This window comes from Heterodontus francisci, chromosome 2 (assembly GCF_036365525.1).
Source record: "Heterodontus francisci isolate sHetFra1 chromosome 2, sHetFra1.hap1, whole genome shotgun sequence".
NCBI lineage: Eukaryota > Metazoa > Chordata > Chondrichthyes > Heterodontiformes > Heterodontidae > Heterodontus > Heterodontus francisci.
This window is the reverse complement of record NC_090372.1, coordinates 219,131,766-219,157,257: the sequence shown is the minus strand read 5'-3', so window position 1 is coordinate 219,157,257 and position 25,492 is coordinate 219,131,766. Positions and strand designations below refer to the sequence as shown.

At 45.1% G+C, this 25,492-nt stretch overlaps 1 protein-coding gene across 1 annotated transcript in view; it reads left to right on the top strand.

The window, feature by feature from the left end:
* bop1 (BOP1 ribosomal biogenesis factor) overlaps positions 1 to 25,492 on the top strand; it is a 200,650-nt gene that overhangs the window by 131,592 nt on the left and 43,566 nt on the right. Inside the window, exons 4-7 of the mRNA XM_068015856.1 lie at positions 16,745 to 16,899; positions 17,591 to 17,708; positions 22,137 to 22,238; positions 24,049 to 24,261. Coding sequence (XP_067871957.1) covers positions 16,745 to 16,899; positions 17,591 to 17,708; positions 22,137 to 22,238; positions 24,049 to 24,261 — 588 coding nt within the window. The remainder of the gene's footprint in view (positions 1 to 16,744; positions 16,900 to 17,590; positions 17,709 to 22,136; positions 22,239 to 24,048; positions 24,262 to 25,492) is intronic.

The window sequence follows — 25,492 nt, the reverse complement described above, 5'->3', positions numbered from 1 at the left end:
ATCAAGTTAATCAGGAATTATGGTAGATTATTTCCATTCTCATTGACAAGTGCTGCCTGTATCCTATCTTACAGCAAGTCCCATCACCCATCACTCCAAGACATGCATCGGCTTCTGGTCCAGAAACGCCTCCATTTTAAAATTCTCATCCTCATTTTCAAATCCATCCATGGCCCTGCCCTTCCCTATCTCTAATCTCCTCCAACCCTCTGAATCTTCTAGCCTCTACATATCCTGATTTTCATCATTCCACCATTGAAAACTTTGCCTTCAACTGCTTAGACTCTAAGCTCTGGTATTCTCTCTCTAAACCTCTCTACCTATGTTCTCTCTGAACTGTGCAAGTGCGCAGCAAACTCAAAAGTTCCCACAGAAGCTGTGAACAAGCTGTCCACTTTAAGATACCGCATGCGTGCAGCCGCACAAACAATTTAAAGGGCCTACGCACTTGAAAGAATTGATAATGCTGCAAAAAAAAAATCAGGTATGTTGCTCTTTAACCCTCTCTGTCCCCTTAGGATGCTTTTTAAAACCTACCCCTTGGGTACCTATCCTGATAGCTTTTTATGCAGTTAACCTTTGTCTGACACTCCTTTGAATCACTGTGGCATGTTTTACTACGTTAAAGGTGCTATTTAAATAGAAGTTGTTATTGGTTGGTGAGATAGTAACAAGAGGTGACAGATTAAGAATGATGACCAACAAGGATTAAAACTGAGATTTGGTGGCACAATAAATTATTTAGATGGGAGCAGTTGCAAAGAGGCATTGACAGACTTGAGTTGACAGACTGTAGCAGGTGAAATTCATTGTGGGTCTGTGTGAGGTCATCCAGTTTGGATCGGAGAAAGACAAATTGAAACATTTTCTTTACAGTGACTAAGCTGTGGAAGAGCAAAGAGGTTGACATCAGTAAAAGTTCACAGACTGCGCGTGGGTTACTTTGGCCTTTGAGATAGTGCAGCAGCAATGCACCAGAGTTAAATTCTGAGAATCATTAGCTGTGCTTTTATCTGTACAGTTCCCAAGCGTCAGCTTTGGGTCCATACCTCCTAATTTTGATAAATAACCTAGACTTGGGTGTAGGGAGCATCATTACAGAGTTTGCAGATGATACGAAACTTGGCAATCCAGCAGATAGTGATGAGGGTAGTCGAAGACTTCATGAAGACATAGACAGGATGACAAAATGGACAGAGATATGGCAGACAGAGTTCAATGTGGAGAAGTGTCAAGTGAAGCACTTTGGCTTGACGAATATGGAAAGACCGAATACTAAAAATGGCGTGATTTTGAATAGTGCAGTTAAGCAGAGACACCTTGGTGTCCATATACACACCTCCTTACAGGTGGCATGGCAAATTGATCAGAACAGAAATTGCTGGAAATACTCAGCAGGTCAGGCAGCATCTGTGAAGAGAAAAACAGGTTAACGTTTCAGGTCAGTGACCTTTCATCACTGACTCTGGAATCCATGATCTGGTTGAATGGCAGAGTAGGCTCGAGGGGCCGAATGGCCTACTCCTATGTTCTGTTTTATTTCAGATTTCCAGCATCCTTAGTACTTTGCTTTTGTATTAGATGATTAAATTGATTAGATGATTAAATTGATTAGATGATTAAATTGATTAGATGATTAAATTGATTAGATGATTAAATTGATTAGATGATTAAATTGATTAGATGATTAAATTGATTAGATGATTAAATTGATTAGATGATTAAATTGATTAGATGATTGAAAAAGCATATGGGTTATCATGGTACAGGATGTAAAAGCCAAGAGATCATGCTAGAATTTTATAAGTCACCTGCTTCAGCCTCAGCTGGCGTGTTTTGGACATTTCTGGGATCCACACTGTAGGAAAGATGTAGAAAGGGTGCAGAGGAGGTTTACCAGCATGTGACCGAGGCAGGGGGTGGGGTGAGTAGTGGTGAAGGGGCTTTAGTTATGATGAGAGGTTGGAAAATTTAGGACTGTTATCATGGAGCAGAGAAGCAAGCAATTAGGAAGGCAAATGGCATGAAGGCCTTTATTGCAAGGGGCTGGAGTATAAGAGTAATGCTTATACAGGGCTTTGGTGAGACCACACCTGGAGTACTGTGCATAGTTTTGGTCTCCTTATCTGAGTAAGGATATACTCGCCTTGGAGGCGGTACAGTGAAGGTTCACCAGATTCCTGTGATGAAAGATTGAGCAGATTGGGTCTGTACTCTAGAATTTAGAGGAATATAAGAAATAGAAGCAGTAGTAGACCATATGGCCTCTCGCGCCTGCCCCCTATTCAGTAAGATCATGGCAGATCTGCCTCAACTCCACTTTCCTTGATTCCCTGAGAGATCAAAAATCTGTCGCTCAGTCTTGAATATACCCAACGACTGAGTATCCTCAACCCTCTGGGGTAAAGAATCCGAAGATTCACAGTCCACTGAGTGAAGATATTTCTCCTCATCTCCGTCCTAAATGATCGATGTCGTATGCTAAAGCACTGCCCCTATGTTTAGATTCCCCAGCCAGGGAAAACCACTTCTATGTCCACACTGTTGAGCCCCTTCAGAACCTTGTATGTTTCAATGAGATGACCTGTCATTCTTCTAAATTCCAGAGAATAGGGCCCAATTTACTAGTGTTTCATCGTGGGAAGGCCCCCTCATCTCAGGAGCCAATCTAATGAACTTTCCCCTTGCAATTTTGCCAGCACAGGCACGATGGGCCAAGTGGCCTCTTTGTGTGCCGTAAACTTTCTATGATTCTGTAAAGGCCAACATACAATTTGCCTTCCTAATTGCTTGCTGTCCCTGCATGCTGCCTTTTTGTGTTCCTTGGCTGAGTATACCCAAGTGTGTCTCAATATCAACATTTAAAAGTTTATGCCTTTTTAAAAAAAGAAATTATTCTTAAGGAAGTGAATAACCTGACAGTTCCCCACATTATAGTCCATCTAACACCTCGTTGCCCAGTCACTTAATCTGCCTACATCTATTTGTGTCTTCCTCACAGCTTACATTCCCACCTAAGTTTGTATCATCAGCAACCTTGAATACATTACTCTAGGTCTCTTTGTCTAAGTTGTTAATATAGCTTGTATATAGCTGAGGCCCCAGCACTGATACTTGCAGCAGTCCACTAGTTACAGCCTACCAACATGAAAATGCCCCATTTATCCTTACTCGCTGCTTTCTGTCCGTTAACCAATCCTCCATCCGTACTAATAGATTATTCCCAACTCCGAACCCTTAGGTTGAATATTAGCCTTTTGTGTGGCACCTTATCAAATGCCTTTTGGAAATCCAAGTATACTTTATCTACTCCATCCTCAAAGTTTAATAAATTTGTCTTTCGTAAAACCATGTTGACTCTGTCTGATCATAGTATGATTTTCGGAGTGCATTATTAAGACTTCCTTAATAGATTCCAGCATTTCCCCAATGACTGATGTCAGGCTAACTGGCTTGTTGTTCCCTGTTTTCTATCCCCCTCCTTTCTTGAATGAGCTGGTCGCATTGAAACTTGTCGAGATTCTGAGGAAGCTTGACAGGGTAGATGCTGAGAGGTTGTTTCCCATGGCTGGAGAGCCTAGAACTAGGGGCATAGTCTCAGGTTAAGGGGCTGATCATTTAAAGCTGAGACGAGGAATTTTTTCACTCGGAGGGTTGTGTTCTTTTCGAATTCTCCACTCCAGAGACGCAGTGGTTAGCACCGCAGCCTCACAGCTCCAGCGACCCGGGTTCAATTCTGGGTACTGCCTGTGTGGAGTTTGCAAGTTCTCCCTGTGTCTGCGTGGGTTTCCTCCGGGTGCTCCGGTTTCCTCCCACAAGCCAAAGACTTGCTGGTTGATAGGTTAATTGGCCATTATAAATTGCCCCTAGTATAGGTAGGTGGTAGGGAAATATAGGGACAGGTGGGGATGTGGTAGGAATATGGAATTAGTGTAGGATTAGTTTAAATGGGTGGTTGATGGTCGGCACAGACTCGGGCCGAAGGGCCTGTTTCAGTGCTATGTCTCTGTAACTGTAACCTGTGGGTATTCCATCTTTGAGTATATTCAAGGCTGAGATAGATTTTTGGACTCCAGGGGAATCGAGGGATGTGGGGTTTGGGTAGGAAAGTGGAGTTGAGGTCAAAGTTCAACCATGATCTTATTGAATGACAGCAAGTGTGAGGGGTCATATGGCCTACTCCTGCTATTTCTTATGTTATGAGGTGATTTAATAGAGGCTTTCAAAGTGATAAGTTTTGATAGAGTAGATTGGAAAAAACTATTCTCTGGTGAGTGGGTCAATCACTAGAAGTCATAGATTTTAAATGATTGGCAAAAGTTCTAGAAGGAAGTTGTGGAGAATTTTTTTCCCCCTCAGAGTTGTCGGGATCTGGAACGCTCGACCAGAAAAAGTGATGCAAGCTGTTCCATAAGTAATTTTGAAGGAGGGTGAGGAACTTGGAGGGTTATGGACAAAAAGCAGGGGTGTGGGACTTAGCACAACGGCTCTTTCAAAAAGCCAGCACAGGTATGACTAGACCGTTCAACCTCGTTCTGTGCTGTAAGTTTCTGTGATAGTCAGAATGAACCATTCTAGTCCACTCCTGGCCAGCCTCCTGTCGTCCACCCTCCATAAACTTGAGCTCATCCAAAACTTTGCTCCCTGTATCCCCAATTTCCTTTCACCAGTCGCCCTTTGTGCTCGCTGAGCTACATTGGCTGCTGGTCTGGCAATCCCTTGAACTTCCAATGTTCATCCTTCAAAGCCCTCCAGAGAGCCCTCTGTCTCTGCAATCTCCACTAGCTGTCCAGCTCTCAGAACTAAGCTGTTGTTGTGGTAGACTGATAGCTCTTGTAAAAAAAAAAACATCGTAGAGCTGATGGGCTGAATGGCCTGTTTTTGTCCAGAAAAATTCTGATTCTGTTGGTTGGTGCAGCTGGAAATTAGCAGCAACCGAGGACCAGATCACCCACGTGATGGCTCTATTGATGAGCGGTGTATTGTGGTAACAAAGTTGAAAACAGGATGTGTAAGGGGGCATATTACACTGTTTCCCCTTCACCACCCCCCCGCCCCGACTCGGCCTTCTTCCAGTGCAGAGTGAGGTTGTAATAGATTGGGGCGATGCATTGTTTGCTCCTTTGTGTTTCTGAAATGCCCTTGTACGTAGAGACAAGATTCAAGTTTTCTTTTCTTCCACGTTTGCTCTACCATTAAAAATGCAAAGGGAATGGACACTGAGATACCTTGAGCATTTATGTTAGGCGCACTGTATGAACCAGCCCAATAATTAGCAGGTCTGGCAGCATCTGTGGAGAGAGAAACAGAGTTAACGCTTCAGGTCTGTGACCTTTCTGTTAACTCTGTTTCTTTCTGCACAGATGCTGCCAGTCCTATTGAGTATTTCCGGTACTTTCTGTTCTCACTTCACAGTTCCAGCATCTACTGTATTTTGCTCATATTTTAGCCCAGTAATTAGGGCAGGGGTTGTAAAGACCGATATCTTGTACCTTTTCCAATCTCATTGAAAAATAAATTGAAGATGTGAGGTTAGAAATGTGATTGGCTTTACAAGAACAACAACTTTGTATTTATATCACACTTTTAATGTAATAAAATGTCCCAAGGGATTTTACAGAAACATGATGAAACATAATTTGACACAGCCAAAAAGGAGATATTAGGGCAGATGAAAGAAGTAGGTTTTAAGGAGCAAAGATAGGTTTAGAGAAGGAATTCCATATCTTAAGGCCTAGGCCGAAGGCATGGCCATCAGTGCTGAATGGATTAAAACTGGAGACGCTCACAAGATCAGAATTGGAGGAGTACAAATATCTTGGAAGGTTGTGGGGTTGGAGGAGATGAGATGTAGGGAGGAGTGAGGCCATGAAGAGATTTGAAAACCAGGCTGAGAATTTTAAAATTGAGGCGTTGCATGACCAGTGTGGGTCAGCAAGCACAGGGGTGATAGGGGAATAAAACTTGCTGTGTGTAAAGACACGGGCAACAGGGTTTTGGATGACATCAGGTTTACGAAGGGTAGAATGTGAGACTGGCTGGGAATGTGTTGGAATAGTCCAGTCTAAAGATAACCAAGTCATGGGTAAGGGTTTCAGCTGCAGAAGAGCTGAGGCAGTGGTGGCGTCAGGTGATGTTACGGAGGTGGAAATAAGAAGTCATCTTGATGGCATGGGTGTGTAGTTGGAAGCTTATCTTGGGAGTCTGATTGTTTGCGACCTTCGTGTGCTGTCTGGTTCAGCCTCAGACAGTTACCAGGGAGATGGATGGAGTTGGTGGCTCAGGTGTTTGGAGTGGGGACCAAAGACAATGGCTTTGGTTTTTCCAATATTTAATAGGAAGAAATTTCTGCTTATCCAGTATACTGTTCAACAGCTGTGCGGAATTTGCAAGTTCTCCCTGTGACCGCGTGGGTTTCCGCCGGGTGCTCCGGTTTCCTCCCACAGCCAAAGACTTGCAGGTTGATAGGTAAATTGGCCATTGTAAATTGTCCCTAGTGTAGGTAGGAGAATTGAGGGAAGGTGGGGATGTGGTAGAGAATATGGGATTAATGTAGGATTAGTATAAATGGATGGTTGGCACAGACTCGGTGGGCCGAAGGGCCTGTTTCAGTGCTGTATCTCGCTATGATCTATGAGCTGATGCCAAAATCTCTTAACCGTAGGTGCAGGAAGCGATTGCGTATTGGAAAGAGTATTTCCCTCTTCTGTTAGGTATGTGCTAAGAATTTGGGTAGTATTCATGGGAGTGAGGCACAAATCCATCAAGTGCAAGAAAGGGGAAAGCAAAGTGCTTCTGATAGTTGAAAGAATATTTGGCTGAGATAATTGCCTAACAAAGGATTATGAATCATTCCTGACTTTTAGCATGGCATTCCTTTAAACAAGTATCCTCATCACCTTCTCAATCAGAATTCTGATTCATTCCAGCCTGAACTATTTTTCCTTTACTTACTTCTCTTTCAAACAGTGATTACATATGGAAAACTGGCTGAGATGTTAGTTAATGGAGTGGGAACTGGCTGAACATCAGTAGAGATTAATGATTCACGGTGGGTACTTGGCTGGGAGGAGGTACTGAGCGCTACAGCGTAGCTCTGGTACTGCATGGTGAGGTGAGTTGCTGGCATGTTTCACTTCCCTCCCCTGCAGGTTTGGCTGCACAGTTGAGATGAAGCCTGACCCCAGTGATTGGTGATGCTTGGCGGGATCTCTATAAATAGAAAATTGCACTCGTGCAGCATTCATATCCCATCTCTGTCTTTCAGAGAGTAAAGGTTATACTGGAATTAACAGTATGGTGCTCCTCAGGGTACTGCTCAGTCCTGGGGGAAGGGAAACTCTTGTGCTTTCAAGCTTGGGTCAAGTATACTGCAGCCAGATACAAAGTGCCTCTGGTCTGCTCCAACAATCTCAGCTCTAGCCCCAGTGTGGAATTTTGTCCCGTTTCCTACACCTTCTGAGAAGTTGGTGCTGAATTGGGGGGTGGGAGGGGGGGTGGTGGTGGTGGTGGCAGTTTGGTGCCATGACCCCATGCCCACTAATGGGTGGGATTGACATTGTTCAAAACCCATTTCACATTGGTCAGCAGCCTTTCATCCAAGTGGTGTGGGCTGGATGTGAAAGGTCCATGTTGGTGCAGTGGGTTTAACATCAGCCAGAATAAGAGACCATAAGGAATGATTATAAAAAAACATTCCCACTTATTTGATTTGGTTCTGGCAATTTCTCCTTCATTGTTCTTTCTAAAAGTAATAAAAGATCGTTAACCAACCTTACTTAGCATTGGAAAAAGTTCTCCTGGCAGACTGCAAAATATATTAGACCACCACAAGCATTGCACACACAAGCTTTTACTTTTAATGCTTTATATATAGTGATTAATAAGCAGTGATTGTGTGCATATGTCATTCCCACTATCTTAAAGGGGGCTGTTTTTCCCCCCCCTCCCCCCGCCTCCTTGGGCTATATGACACCTAAGGGAGGGTGTTTGACTGCTGATGCAAGCTCAAGTTCTCGTGCTGCATCTGAGCCAGCCAGAAGCAACTAGCACACTTCATTTGCCCTGCAGTTCCCCCTGCGGCCCTCCCCCACAACCTAGCCCATATTGATCATCTGAGATGAGAAAACCATTTGGCATTTGTGTTACACAAGTGCCAGGCAATGACCATCTCCCCTTGATTTTCAATGGTATCAGCATTGCTGAATCCCCCACTATCAACATCCTGAGGGTTACCATTGACCAGAAACTGTACTGGACCAGCCATACAAAAACTGTGGCTACAAGAGCAGGTCAAAGGCAGGGAATTCTGCAGTGAGTAACTCACCACCTGTCCCCCACAGTGCCTCTCCACCATCGACAAGGCACAAGTCAGGAGTGCGAGGGAATACTCTCCACTTGCCTGGATGGGTGCAACTCCAACAACACGCGAGAAGCTTGACATCATTGAGATTAGAATGGGTGGATCGTTTTCCGGCCGGCACAGACACAATGAGCCAAGTGGCCTCTTTCTGCACTTTAAACTTTCTATGATTCTCTGACCATCCAGGACAAAGCAGCCCGTTTGATTGGCATCCCATCCACCACCTTCAACATTCACTCCCTTCACCACCAACACACAGTGATAGCAGTGTGTACCATCTACAAGATGCACTGCAGCAACGCATCAAGGCTCCTTCGACAGCACCTTCCAAACCCACGACCTCTATCACCTAAAAGGACAAGGGCAGCAGATGCATGGATGGGGCAGCAGATGCATGGATGTACCACCACCTGCAAGTTCCCCTCCAAGTCACATACCATCCTGACTCGAAATATATAGCTGTTCCTTCACTGTAGCTGGGTCAAAATCCTGGAACACTCTTACTCACAGCACTGTGGATGTATGTACACCATATGGTTCAAGAAGGCAGCTCACTCACCTTCCTGTGGGCAGTTTGACATGGGCATTAAATGCTGGCCTAGCCAGCGATGCTCATAACCCGTGCACAAATGATTACAAAAAACCTTCCATACAATTTCTACTTTCCGAATACTGCATCCCAATACTTCTTGAATGAATGCAGAGCTTTTCCCTCAGCTGCCTATCTGCCCAGTCTATGTAGGCTTCTGCTCTCTGTGTTCCCAGCATGACTGAGGGCCCATTGAAGCTTTGTGATTCCTATCCAACTTGTGAACTGTTTTGCTGCTTTGTTTCTGTTCCTACTGTCTTTACTCAAAAAAAGACCTCCCAACATTCAGTCAGGACTTTGCAGTTTGTTTGATACCCCTCTTACCTGACTCTCTCCACCCCTTCCACCACTGATCTGCAAGATGCACGGCAACACCACACCAAGGGTACTTGGATAGCACTCCCTCCACTGTCACCTCCACCACGGAGAAGGGCAAGAGCAGTAATGTTGAGTGAACATTAGATTAGATTAGAGATACAGCACTGAAACAGGCCCTTCGGCCCACCGAGTCTGTGCCGAACATCAACCACCCATTTATACAAATCCTACACTAATCCCATATTCCTACCAAACATCCCCACCTGTCCCTATATTTCCCTACCACCTACCTATACTAGTGACAATTTATAATGGCCAATTTACCTATCACCCTGCAAGTCTTTTGGCTTGTGGGAGGAAACCGGAGCACCCGGAGAAAACCCACGCAGACACAGGGAGAATTTGCAAACTCCATACAGGCAGTACCCGGAATCGAACCTGGGTCCCTGGAGCTGTGAGGCTGCGGTGCTAACCACTGCGCCACTGTACCGCCCTGAATTGTCAACTCTAAGTTTCCCTACGAATTCACACTATCCTGACATGAACAGAGATCACTGTTCCGTCATCAAGGCTGGGTCAAAATCCTGGAACTGCTGACCCAACACCACCTACCATCACCACGTAGACTGCAGAGTTTCAGGGAGAAGGCCTGAGTTTAGATTGGCCTTGAATCCAGTAGAATTGATGCTCAGGTTAATATGAAAAAGAAGGAAGCAGAGATATGCATGTGAGCAGGCCAAGACACAAGGGTCCTCAACATTGCCCTTCTCTGCCCTTCCAGCTCTTCTTGCCTGATCTCTTGTCCCCCACCCCTGGGAATACAGGGCTTCACGCCACTGGGAGGGTTATTGAGATCACCAGTACTTGGCTCCAAGGCTGCAAAGGCCAAAATGCTCTTCTGGGAACATCCCATTTTTGGAAAGGTGGAATCTAGGATTGTGTGACCAAAGATGTTCGTTCACCTAAACACCCTAAGTGAAATGTTTGTGACAACAGCAGAATGGGTTTCAGAATTGAGGCTGACTTTGGGCTGGAGAGAGTTGTTTGCTGATAGCGCAGCATCAGTTACATCTCTCACCCAGTCTCTCATCCAACCCTCCCTGCTCTAACTCTTGTCCATCCTGCCCCCGCCCCTGCGCTCTCCCTCTCGTCCCTCCCTCCTGCCCCCGTGCTTCCCCTCCCTCTCGTCCCTGTGCTTCCCCTCTCGTCTCTCCTGCCACGTGCACCCCCTCCAGTCCCTCCCTCCCGCCGTGCCTGTCAGTTTTTGGACAGTAGGAATGTGCACTGCTGGGCTATATTTCATGGTGGCTTTACCGATTTAGATGCTTAGTAATATTTCTCTGAAGTTTCAGTTCACTTACAGGAAATTTCAAATTAGTGATTGGCTACAGTTTGTCAGCAGGTGAACTATCACAGCCGACCATTCTAAAACAATGGTGTGTGTCCTGTCACTGGAATCCAATTCCCTGCCACTTGCCCCCACCACCCAAACCAAGCAGGGTTGGATTATGTTTCTTTGGTTCTGATTTCCTGGGGCTTTTAACACAGTAATTCACACTTTGTAAATTACTTCTCTGTCCTCGTGCCATTCCCTGGATGGATGAGCCTGTTGGCCGGTGGCCACAGCTCTGAAATGCGTGACCAATGCTGATCCTTTTTCCTTCCTTGGACATAGGGAAGCCCCTCATGCTCTTTTAGCCAATGGTGGGGCAGTGTCAGCTGTGGCTCAGTGAGCAGCACTTTCGCCTCAGAGTCGGAAGATTGTGGGTTCAAGTCCCACTCCAGAGACACAAACACAAAATCTTAGGTGGTGCTTTGGTGCTGCAGTCGGAGGTGCCAACCTTGAGATGAAAAGAAGAAATAACTTGCAGTTATACAGCGTCTTTCGTGACTTCAGAATGTCCCAGTGCACATTACAGTTAAGAAAGTCATTTTTGGAAATGCAGTCGTTATTGTGATGTCAGAAACATGACAGCCTATTTGTTCACAGTCAGGCCCAATGGAAAAAAAAGACGTGCTGGAGAAAATTGCTGATGTAAGTTGGGACGTGGCTGTGGAAAGGTTTCAGTGAGGGACGTAATTTGGAAGTGTTAGACGGTGACGCTACTGCAGTTGTTTATCTGTTTCAGTGAGAGTCCTCGTAGCCAAGAGGGCTGCTTGGAGACTGGTTTGACTGATGACCCTGACCAGAGGAAAGCTGGCTGAGGTGGCTCTGAGTGCGCATGCATCCACGCACCTGCCTATTCTACAAAAGAGATGTCTCAAGACTGTGACTGATCCATTATCATTGGTTCATGGATTATAATCAAAGGATTTGTTGCCTTGTCTTGCTTGGAAGACTCCTGGGTGGTGGAAGGAACAAAATTACTGTGGTAATATGTACAGCATGTCCCCGATTTGACACGGTGAGATTTCTTTCTCCCCTTTTTGGGAGGAAATAAATCCTTGCTGCGTATCCGAGGCCCTTCCCCCCCCCCCCCCCCCCACCCCTGTCCTCACTGCCCACACGTGCTGCCAGGGTAATGAATCCATGCCCCAGAGCAGGATAAAATTCACACAGCATTTCCTGTGCGTGAGATCATTGGCCTTTCTGGAACTGTTTGACCCTGACTTGAGAGTGACTCTGGCAAATCGAAAGGATGAGTTAAATGCAACCGGTTGTGGTCTGCATTTTAGAAGCCCGTGATCTTGTTAACTGTTACCACACTGGCTATGGGACTGATTCTTCCTAATTTCCACTTAAAAAGCAGAATGATGACGTGCTTTCTTCCATCCACTCTCTGATGCACACAATTTTCTTCTCTATCAAAGGTGCTGATTCTTGCTGCCTCTGCCCCTCAGGTTATTCTGTACCTTTCCCAAACATCAGTCCTTGCTGTGTGAGCTGAGACTGTGAGCCTCGGTGAGGTATTTGACCGTCAGAGCCAACTCCTCACTCAGCAGCACTTGTCGCTGATTTACTTATTTTGTTCCCCCGACATATTTAAGTACTTAAAACAACCACTTGTATTTACGAGGCTTGTATGGACAGCCTGATACCAGCTATTTTGAAAACTTAACCAATTCAAAATGGTGGCTGTGACTACTGCTGACAAATGGGCTTTTTTATTGTTCGGGATTTGGACAAGTCCTTCTGTAGTTGCCTTGAGGAAGTGGTTTGATACAACTCGGGGCAGTTAAGAATCAGCCATGTTGCTGCGGGTCTGGACTCTCACAGGTCAGACCAGGTAAGGCCGGCAGGCTTCCTTCCCTAAAGGACAGTAGTGAACCAGTTGGGTTTTTACAACAATCGGCAGCTTCACTGGGCACTTTTACTGATGCTGGCATTTTACTTCCTGATAATTTTAAAATCTGAATTCAAATTCCCAAACTGCCATGGTGGAAGTTTAATTCAATTCCCTGCGTTATTAGCCCAAAGCCTCTGCCTCTGGGTTACTAGTTCAGTAACCTCACCATTACACTGCCATAGCTATATCAGCCTGGCTCAGTGCTAATGCTGTCATTTGAGTTAGAAGGTTATGGCATCAAGCCCCCTTTGACTCCGTCATTTAGGCTGACATTAGGGCTGTTGTGTTTGCGTTAGATGTTCAGCAGAGACCCCGCCTACCTATTCATCTGATGCAAAAGATCCCATGGCCATGAGCACACCTGGCCAAACTTTCTGTAGTGCTCTCTGCTGCCCTAGCCCTGAAATCGCATCTTTAGTTCGTCTTCTATCTCCCCTCATGCTCTCTCTAAGCTCGTCTTGTCCATGAGACCCACCTCCTGTTTACTCGACCCTATTCCCACTAAACTGTTGACCATCCATCTTCCCCTCCTGCTCCACATGTTAGCTGATATTGTTAATGATCCTCTCTCTTCAGGTGTTGTCTGTCTCCTTTAAATCTGCCGTCATCACCCCCACCTCAAAAAAACAACTTTTGACTCCACCATACTTGCAAACTGTCGTCCCATCTCCAACCTCCCTGTCCTCTCCAAAGTCCTTGAACATATTGCCTCCTGAATCCGTTCCCATCTTTCTCGGAACTCCATCTTTGTATTCCTCCAATCAGGTTTCCACCCCTGCCATAGTACCGAAACACTTAACAAAGTCACAAATGACGTCCTATGTGACTGTGACAAAGGTAAACTGCCCCTCCTTGTCCTTCTTGACCTGTCTGCAACCTTTGACATGGTTGACCACACCATACTCCTCCAACACCTCTCCACTGTTGTCCAGCTGGGTGGGACTGCTCTCACCTGGTTCCATTCTCATCTCTAATCGTAGCCAGAGAATCATTTGCAATGGATTCTCTTCCTGCTGCTGTCCTGTTACCTCTGGTCTCCCCCAAGGATCTATCCTTGGCCTCCTTCTATTTCTCATCTACATGCTGCCCCTTGGCGATATCATCCGAAAACACAACGTTAGTTTTCACGTGTACTCTGATGACATCCAGCCCGACCCCCCCCTACCACCTTTCTCGACTTCTTCACTGTTGCTAAATTATTAGACCGCATATCAAACATCCAGTACAGGATGAGCAGAAATGTCCTCTAATTAAATATTTGGAAGACTGAAGCCATTGTTTTTGGCCCCAACTCAAAACTCCATTCCCTAGCTGCTGACTCCATCCCTCTCCCTGAGATTAAGCCAGTCTGTTCAGTCTTGGTGTCACATTTGACCCAGAGATGAACTTCCGACGTCGTATTCGCACCTTCACTAAGACACCTACTTCCACCTCTGTAACTTCGCCCCTGTCGCAGTTCATTTGCTGCTGAAACCCTCATTCATGCCTTCGTTACCTCTTGACGATTCCAACACACTCCTGGCTGGTCTCCCAGATTCTACCCTCCATAAAATTGAGGTCATCCAAAACTCTGCCTTGTGTTTTTTCACTCACACCAAGTCGAGTTCACCTATCACCTCTGTGCATCGTGACCTACACTGGTTCAAGGCCAAGCAATGTCTTGATTTTTAAATTCTCACCCTTGTTTTCAAATCCCTCCATGGCCTCGCCCTCCCTATCTTTGTAATCTCCTCCAGCCTCTCAAACTTCCAGGATGTCTGCGCAGTTCTAATTCTGGCCTCTTGAGTATCTTTGATTTTAATTTCTGTCTGCCATTGACCGTGCCTTCAGCTGCCCAGGCCCCAAGCTTTGAAATTCCCTCCCTAAACCTCTCCACCTTGTTTTCTCCTTTAAGACACACCTTAAAACCTACCTTTTTTGAACAAGCTTTTGGTCATCTGACCTAATATTTCCTTATGTAGCTCGCTGTTGTATTTTGTTTCGTAATGCTCCTGTAAAGTGCCTTACATTTTAAAGGTGCTATATAAATGTAGTAATAAGACTGTGATGTGTGCAAGCTGACTACATGTTTCTCTGTATTACAGTTTCTGCACTTCAGAAATTATTCGCTGAGAATGTGAAAGGGGCTATAGAAATGAAGAATATTTCACCCCTGCCCCTCAAACCCCTGATTTTTTTTCTTTAACCAATATGAGTGCTTGCACTTTTAGTTCCTAATCAAGCAACTTCCTTATTTTGGGGGTGGGGAAATGTTTCAGGAAGTCATATGCACCCTTGTTGGGTGTTAGCTGTAACTCATTGGTTCACACTGTTGCTCAGAGGGTTGATGGTGTTCTATTCTAGAAAGCCAGGTGGTAGAGGATATAACAGGTGCCAATCTTTATACACTTTTGTAAGCATTTATTTACAAAGATACACAATATAAGCATACACCTTCTAACTCAACGAACACAGTTTTCAGTCTGTTCATATTTATAGGAGCACAAGTGAATCCCCAGTTAATGACCAACATTAGCATACAATTAAATGCACTTAATGTACAATTAGCATAGGTTCAAGTCCAACTTCAGGAGCTTGAGCATATAATCTAGGGAGTGCTGCACTATCTGAGGTGCCGTCTTTCTGGTGAGAAGTTAAATGGAGTCCCCATTTATCCTCTCAGGTGGTTGTAAGATCCCATGGCACTATTTCGAAGAAGAGCAGGGAAGTTATCTTCAGATCTTGGCTAATTTGTATTGCTCAATCAACATCACATAAACAGATTTTCTGGTCATGATCACATTGCTGTTTTGGGATCTTGCTGTGCACAAATTGGCTGCCCTGATTCCTACATTACAACAATGACTACACTTCACAAGGTACTTCATTGGCTTGAAAGTGCTTTGGGATGTTCTAAGGCCATAAAATGGAAGATCTTTATGTCCTGGAGCACAGGCAGAGGCCAATGTCATAGACTGGGTACAGGTGCTGTAAGGGAGAGGTATGTTAAATTGGGGGAAGAGAAAGGACTGTTTGCGTAGAGAGCCTCATTCACTGCCCCCATTTGGAGAAGAGCAAATGTAGAGCCTTTGTATAATCATGTTGCGGTGTTTGAGTGAGTGAGTCTGGTTAGATGCTCCCTTCAAACCTCAGCTCTGTAGCCATTGCTGCTGCCAGCTCATTCCACAGGCCCTGCGTGCCCTTGTGTTTGGTATTGATGAAATGACTTGACATATACTCAGCTGTCATTAATGCTTACTGTGTTAGTGCCTTCATTGAACTGATAGGAGCAGTAGGGAAGAGTTTCTACACAATACCAAATATCGCTAGCTTGTGAACTCCAGCACACTATTTCCCATTTCCTAAAGATAGTGTAAAGAATCTCCCTTTCATTCCTGAGTGCTCTTTTTTTAAAATTTCTGACTGATCAATCTCTGGCTTGTATTTGTTACTCAAGTACACAGTTATTCGCACTTTACATTTTCACCATTCAACAAAAATGTTCAATTTTTACCCCATAATAGTCTTTGTAGTAAAATTGAGGCCCACAGAATTAAACCAGAGTGGCTGCATGGATATGAAATTGGCAAAGTGGCAGAAAGCAGAGAGTATTGGTGAACTACTTTAATACTGGAGGGTGTTGTGCATTGGCATTCCCCAGTGATAGGTATTCGATCCAAGATGCACTGCAGCTCCTTCAACAGCGCCTTCCAAACCCGTGACCTCTAGAAGGACAAGGGCAGCAGATGCATGGCGGGGGTTTCAACGATGGTGAATGTCATGGGAAGCTGATTAAATTATCTCTTGTTGTTGATGCTCATTGCCTGGCACTTGTGTATCGTGAATATTACTTGCCACTTATCAGCCCAGTCCTAAAAGTTGTCCAGGTCTTGCTGCATGCGGGTCTCAATTGGTACTGAACATCATACGATCATCTGCGAACATCCCCTCTTCTGACGTCATGAAGCTGAGATGATTGGCCTCCAGAAGCCCCACCATCGTCTTTTATGCAAGCTATGACTCCAACCAGTGGAGAGTTTTCCCTCTGCTTCCCATTGACTTCAATTTTGTTAGGGCTCCTTCATGTGATGTATAATAGAAAGCGTCATTTAACTGTGAGCATTTGGTTTTTAGTTAAGGTCATCAGTTGGTGATGCACATTTACTTGGACGGAATTAAATGTCCTTCCTTTCTTCCAACTTTTTGCAGGATATCCGGAATACTGTGGGCAATATCCCAATGGAATGGTACAAGGACTATCCACACATTGGCTATGACCTGGACGGAAAGAAAATCTACAAACCAATCCGAAATAAAGATGAGCTGGATGAATTTCTGGATAAGATGGAAAATCCTGATTATTGGTATGCAGAGCGAGGGGTGTATGTGCTGTGGGGGGATTTGGGGACTTTGGAGAGAGCTTTGATTTTTGAATATGCCACTGGCAACAAAGCACTCAAAACATCAGGGCTAGTCTCCCAGTTAAACTGCTCATCAATTCATCCCATTACAGCTTGAAGCATTGAATCACTTAACATTCACCTTCAGCTCCAAGGCATTGATGCTAATTGTGACCAGGGTTTTTCCTGTGCATACAACCTGTTCACCTGCCCACCTGTCCTTTCAGCTTATAGAGTGGGATGGAGGTTTTCATCTGTCACCACTGATGAAGCTACTGCTCCATTGGTGGTTGGCTGTGTAATAGCACATGATAAATCATGAATTGAAGCCAGTCATTCTCCAGGTGAACAGTTGTTAATCTGAATGTGCTTTTTGGACAGATCTCATTGGGGGCCGGGGTTGTGGGGGGTGTGGTGGAATCACAGTAATAGATCACCAGTTTGGGCTCTTCCTATTACTCGCCTACAGTACTCCTCATGTTGGTTGCCTATAATTTTGCTTCTATTGGTTGGCTAAGGACCCAATTTAACAGAGGCCTGGTAGACAATTGTTTTATTGACAAGGGTGTGGTAAAGAAAATGAGAAAGTCCTGTTATTTATCCAGATATTTAATCTTTTCCTAAATACCACTGTTTCCTCCCCCACCTTCCACAGGCGTACTATTCCAGATAAGATGACTGGCACTGACATTCGACTGACTGACGAACAGATAGACCTTGTCCACAGGATCCAGAAGGGACAGTATGGAGACGCCAAGTTTGATCCACATGAGGTGGGAATATCTGATTTTCAAACAGTCAATCATCCTTCGTTTAAAGACAGTTTTCCTGGATTAAGTTGTAAATGAAGCCAGCACATTGTGAATTTCTGATCCTTGTGCTGTAGCTAGGACAAAGATGGGGGCACAAAGCTGTGCCAGAGGGGCATTGGTTCAAGTCTCATGCATTCTTGCACACTGTCTCTTGGTCTCCTACAGAATGTTGCAGTAAGCAATGCTCCTTTTGGTTGGATAGAGGCACATTGATGAAACGATGCAGCGGGAGTTTTGCTCTGTATCTAACCCCGTGTTGTACCTGTCCTGGGAGTGTTTGATGGGGACAGTGTCGAGGGAGCTTTACTCTGTATCTAACCCCAGTGCTGTACCTGTCCTGGGAGTGTTTGGGGACAGTGTAGAGGGAGCTTTACTCTGTATCTAACCCCAGTGCTGTACCTGTCCTGGGAGTGTTTGATGGGGACAGTGTCGAGGGAGCTTTACTCTGTATCTAACCCCAGTGCTGTACCTGTCCTGGGAGTGTTTGGGGACAGTGTCGTGAGAGCTTTACTCTGTATCTAACCATGGCATATACGACCAGGGTTTTTGAGGCCATGTAGAGAGTCACAGTGTATCTGTACTAAGTACATATGATGATGGAATTTTATTGCATGGAAGATCATCCTGCCTGTGTCAGCTGTCTGAAAGACCTACCCATTTAATCCCTTTCACTATACGTTTCTTTCCTAAAAGCTATTGTGTGTTTTGTTCCAATGCTGGTTGTGATATCCTAACTATCTTTCTGCGTTTAAAAAAAAAAATCTCTCTTCCCCCTGTTCTTTTGGTGACGATCTTAAATTTATTCCGTCTAATCACCGACCTACTGAGCAGTGGGAATAGTTTTGTCCAGTTTACTGTACCAGACACTGTCCTAATTTTGAATCCCTCTATCAGATCTCCTCTTCAAGTTCTGGGAAAAATGGCCCCTGTCTCTTTCTAGTTTCTCCTCATAACTGAAGGCTCATGTTCCTGTTATCTTACTGAATCTCTTCTGTAGCCTCTCCATAGCCTTGAAATCCTCCCTAAAGTAGGATTCCCAAAGCTCGCTATTATAGAGCTGGAAGTTTTCCATTCCCAGGACTCCTGTTACTTGATCAAAACAATTTGAATAACTTGCATAGAATTACAAGGCAGAGACAGGCTACTGGGAGTTTGTTGTCTACTGGAACAGCAGTACCCTAATTCAGTTCTGTTACCATATCTCTTTATTACGCTTTCCTTTAACCACCTATCTAACCTATTCTTAAATGCTGATATACTTTCTGTTTCAATCCGTAACTCTGGACATGCATTCCATGGTCTAGCGGTAATTGCAAAAGTGATCAGAATTTTCTCAACTCGTCTCTGACGTTCTGGGTAAATAAGGTGCAGTGGAGCTTGTGCTACTCTGCTGCAGTGCAGGTATCTGTCACTAGGGGCTGATGGTGAGCTGTGAAAATATTGAGGCACAGGGTCCTGTATATGTGGTCCTGTTAGGGCTAGCACTGAATTTTGGGAAGAGGAGCAAGCCTGCTTGTTTAATGGTGCTTTATATATTGTCCACTGCAATGACCTTTTGCAGTAACCTATTCCTCCATCTCTGATCTTCTGGGTGAAACATTCTTCCCTCTATCCCTTTTACTGCAGACTTCCTCACCCTTCTCCAACCACCTTCCCCTCCTGTAGCACACACTTCTCCTCCCACCTCCAATTCCTTTTTCTTGGATATAATTGGTGTCCTTTGATATGTAGCCCCCTCTCTTCATTGAATTTTGCAGCACAGTAGAGGCGCATCTTGCCCATTGTGCTGTGTCACCTCTTTGAAAGAGCTATCAAATTAGTCCCACACCTTCTCCTCTTTCCCTTTAGCCCTACAAACCAGCACATGTATTTTGATGTGGACAATGCTATCACAGCAGCATTCATTGCTCATCCCAAGTTGACCTGAGGACATGAAGAGATAGCCACCTCGTGTGGAACTGGAGTCCCATGTAGGTTTGCCCCAATAGGCATGGCTGGTCACTCACTGGAGGAAACTGGTGAAGGACTTGGGTTGTTCCCACAATCCAGCAACAGTAACAACCTGAATTTATTACTAATTATAACTGGGTGTACCTACACCCCAAGGACGGCAGCGGTTCAAGAAGGCAGCTCACCACCACCTCCTCGAGGGCAATTAGGGATGGGCAATAAATGCTGGTCTGGCCAGCGACGCCCACGTCCCATGAATGAATAAAAAAAAAAGGTCCTTCACAGAGATAGAGTCAGAAAATGGACACTTGAGGTAAAGGAGATGTTGAGGGATGCAGAGAGGCAAAAGGGTTTAGGGAGAGACAGCATGGGGCATAGATGGCTGAAGGCCCGCCCATCAGTGGGGCATAGGGAAGGGGGCGGCTGCATCTAAGCCATACACCCAAGGAATGCAGAGTTTTTGTGGGGGAGGTCAGGGGTATGGCTGGAGCAGGTTATATAGATGGGGAGGAGTGAGGTCACTAAGGAATTTAAACATGAGGGTGAGAATTTGAGGCAGTTGGGAATCTGGAACTAATGTTGGTCAGTGAGGAGATGGGGAATGGGCAAGTGGGACTTTGGGACAAGGTAGGATAAGGGCAGCAGGGTTGTCTTCTGTTGGTAGCCCACAAATTGCTGGATATATTGAACTCAGTTTCTTGACTGCCTCTGGGTTGTATGTCCAGTACTGCAGGGCTGCGGCACCTACTGCAGGGATTTTCTAGAGTATTTGTGCGTGTCGTTGTGTTGTAGCTACATCACCAGTCTGCCTCCTTCCCACCAAAAATACTCAATGCTAAAAAGAATGAAAGGAAGTTGGGGCCTTGGAGAGGGTGCAGAGGAGATGTCCCAGAATTATACCAGGGATAAGGCATATTAGTTAGATGGAGAGACTGGAGAAGCTGGGGTGGTTCTCCTTGGAGTAGAAAAGGATAAAAGCGAGATTTTATGGAGATGTTTAAAATCTTTAAAGTGTTTTGATGGACTAAATGAGGAGAAACTGTCTACTGGGGTAGGAGGGTAGATAACAAGAGGACATAGATTTAGAGAGGGAGGTGAGGAGAATTTTTTTTACGTAGCAAGTTATTGTGATCTGGAATGTACTGCCTGAAAGGACTGTGACCCCAGTTCAGGGTGGTGGAAGCAGATTCGATAGTAACTTTCAAAAGAGAGTTGGATAAATACATGAAGGGCCAGAAGCAATGAACAGGGGAGTGGGACCAATATAATAACACTTTCAAAGAGCCAGCACAGACACGATGGGCCACGTGGCCTCCTGTGCTGTAAGATTCTATGGAAGAACCATTGTAGCCGGACAGAGTGGCATGGTGTGATGCCTGGCTACAGCTGCTGTGTGTGCCTCTGGGGTGATCAGCTCATCAGTGTTTGGGAACTGCTGAGGAAGTATTGAACACAAAGGGTTACTCAAAGGATTTATTTTTAATAGTTTCCTCACTTGGGCTGAAGTTCAAAATTTCCACCCAAGGAATTTACACTGAATTCCTCTGAACATGCTTCATCCTAATGAATGTGGTCTGCTCTTTCAATAACACTCAGATTGGCCTGGAGATGGTAAAGTCTGTTGAACCATTGGCCCTTGGGGACAGACTAAATGTCTTGAGGCAGGTGATCTTTTAAAGGAATGTTTTCCCTGGTGGGATGGTAAGAGATGACAGTGCTGGCAGTGGATTATTTTACTCCCCAGCCCCATCCTAATTTCCCAGCCTCTTATTTGTAGCCAGTGTTTGCATTAAGCACCCTCCCAGGTAGGGTACAACACAGACTACGGAACCTTCAGAAACGCACCAGCCTTATAGCCCAATAAAGTGGGTGCCTCACATCAATGTGGGCAGCTCTGTGCTTGGTTTTGTGCCTACTAGGAAGTGGATTAAAATGGTCCCAAAGCCTTGCAATTGGTAAAAGGCATTTAATCCCATCAGTCTGGGCTGAGTTTCAGCTTTCATCCAGAGGTGATAGAATGCTTGACATAATAGAATGCATCAACCAACCTTGACTGCCCTAGTGCAGCCTAAAATGTAATGTCTTAACTCTCCACCAGGAGTATATGAACCTTGAGAATCCTAAAACATTGCAGCATTTTCAACCATTCAACGCAAGCTGATATTTTCCCCCACACTTCGTATAATCCTACTCACCTGCTCACTCCCCATACCCTTCAATATCCCACCCAGTCTAATCCCACTGTCCTCCTCGCTCTTCGCTTCCATTCCCTACTGATTCTGACTTGTGTTCTACCTAATGCATTGAATTTCAGTTTGTGCTCGTCAACTCTTGGGGCAAACGATAGGCTTTGGGCAACTGGCTCGAAGCTTGCTCTGTCCCACTGGTTCTGTGCATTGAACAGAGTCTGAAACTAACACACTTTTTCTCCTCATTTAGCCTTCCATTGACTTCTTCACCCATGAAACAATGATTCACCCTGTGACCAACCATCCAGCACACAAACGCAGCTTCATTCCATCGCTCATCGAGAAGGAGAAGGTAAGCCTTAGCAATTATTCTTGAGCCAGGCCATGGCTATTCAATCATTCTTCCTTCTCCTCCCTTTCTCCCTTTCCCCTGCCCGCAAAGAAGCTAGAATAAATCTGCAGGGACAAGGCCTACTAAGTATCTGGGCCAAACCACACTTGGCTCATGCACGCTAAAGTGGCAGTTCAGCAGATGGCCTGAGCTCTATCTAAATTACCTTACACTGCAGCTTGTGTGACCTGACAGCCTCAAAGTGGCTTCTCACCATTTCCTAAAGCTCCTTTTGCACTTCTATCAGCTACCTCAGACTGGAGTTATACTGTGCATTATGCACTACACAAATCCAAACGCATTGATGCAGAAACAAAGTTATAAATGGCCTCTATAGTTTATCATCTCCGAAAGATTCCTTGCATTAGTGCATGCGGCTGGTTTTCAGATTGAGTGTTTTATTTTTGTCAAACAATTATCTTTTATTGCTTAAATAAAAGCAAAATACTGTGGATGCTGGAAATCTGAAAAAAAAAACAGTGCTGGAAATACTCAGCAGGTTTGGCGGCATCTGTGGAGAGAGGAGCAGAGTTAACGTTTCAGATCTGTGACCTTTCTTCAGAAATCATTTTTTATTGTTCAGTCTCTGCCTACTTGCATTACCTGGTGGAAATGTCAGCGGGGCTGTCCAGAGGGATTCTCTTTGAAAAGATTCCCTTCGGAAAGCAGCACAGAGCTGAGTTTTGCTTTTATTTGTCCTCTATATGGGTGATATTGGCAAGGCCACAGTAATTGCCTGTCCATAGTTGCCCTGAAGGCATTGAGAATTAATCTGCAGGGTGGGACTGGAATCGCATGTTGGCTGGACTGCGTAAGTGTGGCAGATTCCTTTCCCTAAAGGATATTAGTAAAGCAGTTTGGATTTTATGACTTTCAGGCTGTTTTCTGGTCCCAGCTCTCACATTATTGTTTAATGAATTCAGTTTCACACTTTGCCAGTGTTGGGATTTGAAATAGTGAGTGCTGGTTATGAGTCCAGTACCAGGTTTACCAGGATGTTACCAGGAATGAGGGGCCTCAGCAATGAGAGGTTGAAAAGTCCGGACTGTTCTCCTTGGAACAGGGAAGGTTAAGAGGTGACCTAATACAGACTTTCAAGATGATGAGAGGTTTTGATTGAGTAGGTAGAGGAAAAACTATTTCCTGAGTGGGTCAAAACTAGAGGTCAGAGTTTCAAAATCATTGGCAATAAATGTCGAGGGGAGATGAGGCACTCATTTGTCGTGATCTGGAACGCTTGACCTGAAAAGGAGGTGGAAGCTGATTCCATCAATAATTTTGAAAGGGAGTTGGACAGGTTCTGGAGGATGAGGAACTTACAGGGTTACGGACAGGAAGTGGGGATGTGGGACTCAGCATGACTGCTCTTTCAAAGAGCCAGCACAGGCTCGATGGGCCAAATGGCCTTCTGCTGTGTTCTAAGTTTCTGTAACTGCTACAGTCTACACCATATTAGTTTTGGCACTTCACAATATATAGAATGGTGAAGGGACCTCTTGTTAATCCCTATCCCTTTTCAGGCAAAGAAACTCACCTTCCATCAGTTATCCAGAGCAATTTAATGGAGGTTTGATGTTAGCTCAGAATTTGAATCCAGTTGATGAAAAGTAAGTGCGTCTAATCTAATGGCCAGGGAAGAACATCAGCCATCAGTCCTGATGATGCTTCCCTTATGTTGAGGCTTTAACTGTGTTTTTATATTTAAACTCTGTTCCATCCGGCAGGTATCTTTAACTGTGTTTTTATATTTAAACTCTGTTCCATCCGGCAGGTATCGAAACTTGTCCATGCAATAAAAATGGGCTGGATCAAACCACGCAAGCCGCAAGATGGCGCCGCACTGTACTACGACCTGTGGGCACAGGAAGATCCCAACGCAATCCTGGGTCGGCATAAAATGCACGTCCCTGCACCAAAGCTGAAGCTTCCAGGGCATGAAGAGTCTTATAACCCCCCACCTGAGTATTTATTAACAGAGGAGGAGGTGAGGAGTTTGGTCTGCTGGATGGGACAAACAACCTAGGTGCTGCTCTTGGATCATTAATGGTTATGTTTGATGGCTGACTTTTCCATAGTGATGAACATCTCCATCTTCTAGTAATCACATCAGGCCCTGTTGGAGGTATTCTGTTGACTCTTCATCACAAGTATCCACAGAAAGCACTCAACAATAAAACCACCCTTTTCAGTGCAGGTCCACACTGACATTACACACCTCAGTCCTGAGCCATGACAAAATTAGAGATTAAAATGCCCAGAGTTGATGAGTTGGCAGGAGGGAGTGATGGTTTGAATGCCCAGTTCTTCCCTTCATCCCCTATCCCAAGGAAACACACAAGCTGTTGCCACTTTCCGCAACCTGGCTGGTCTTGCACACCTCCGATCAGCTGTCTCAACCAGCCTTAATGGAGGTTTCTATGGGTGATGAGAGAAAACAAACAGTGTCTCCACAACCAATGAATAGAAAAGAGACCACGGCATTGTGGCAATACATTATTTTTTTTTGAAATACTGAGAGGTATGGCAGCATAGTGATTACACCCTGCAATGTGGAAAATTGCCCAGGTATGTCCTGTACACAAAAAGCAGGACAAGTCCAACCCGGCCAATTACCATCCCATCAGCCTACTCTCAATCATCAGTAAAGTGATGGAAGGTGTCATCAACAGGGCTGTCAAGCGGCACTTGCTTAGCAATAACCTGCTCAGTGACACTCAGTTTGGGTTCCGCCAGGGCCACTCAGCTCCTGACCTCATTACAGCCTTGATTCAAACATGGACAAAAGAGCTGAACTCCAGAGGTGAGGTGAGAGTGACTGCACTTGACATCAAGGCAGTATTTGACCGAATATGGCATCAAGAGGCCCTAGCAAAACTGAGGTCAATGGGAATCGGGGGGGAAACCCTCTGCTGGCTGGAGTCATACCTAGCGCAAAGGAAGATGGTTGTGGTTGTTGGAGGTCAATCATCTGAGCTCCAGGACATCACTGCAGGAGTTCCTCAGGGTAGTGTCCTAGGCCCAACCATCTTCAGCTGCTTCATCAATGATCTTCCTTCAATCATAAGGTCAGAAGTGGGGATGTTTGCTGATGATTGCACATTGTTCACCATTCGTGACTCCTCAGATACTGAAGCAGTCCATGTAGAAATGCAGCAAGACCTGGACAATATCCAGGTTTGGGCTGATGTGTGGCGTGAATGTTACTTGCCACTTAA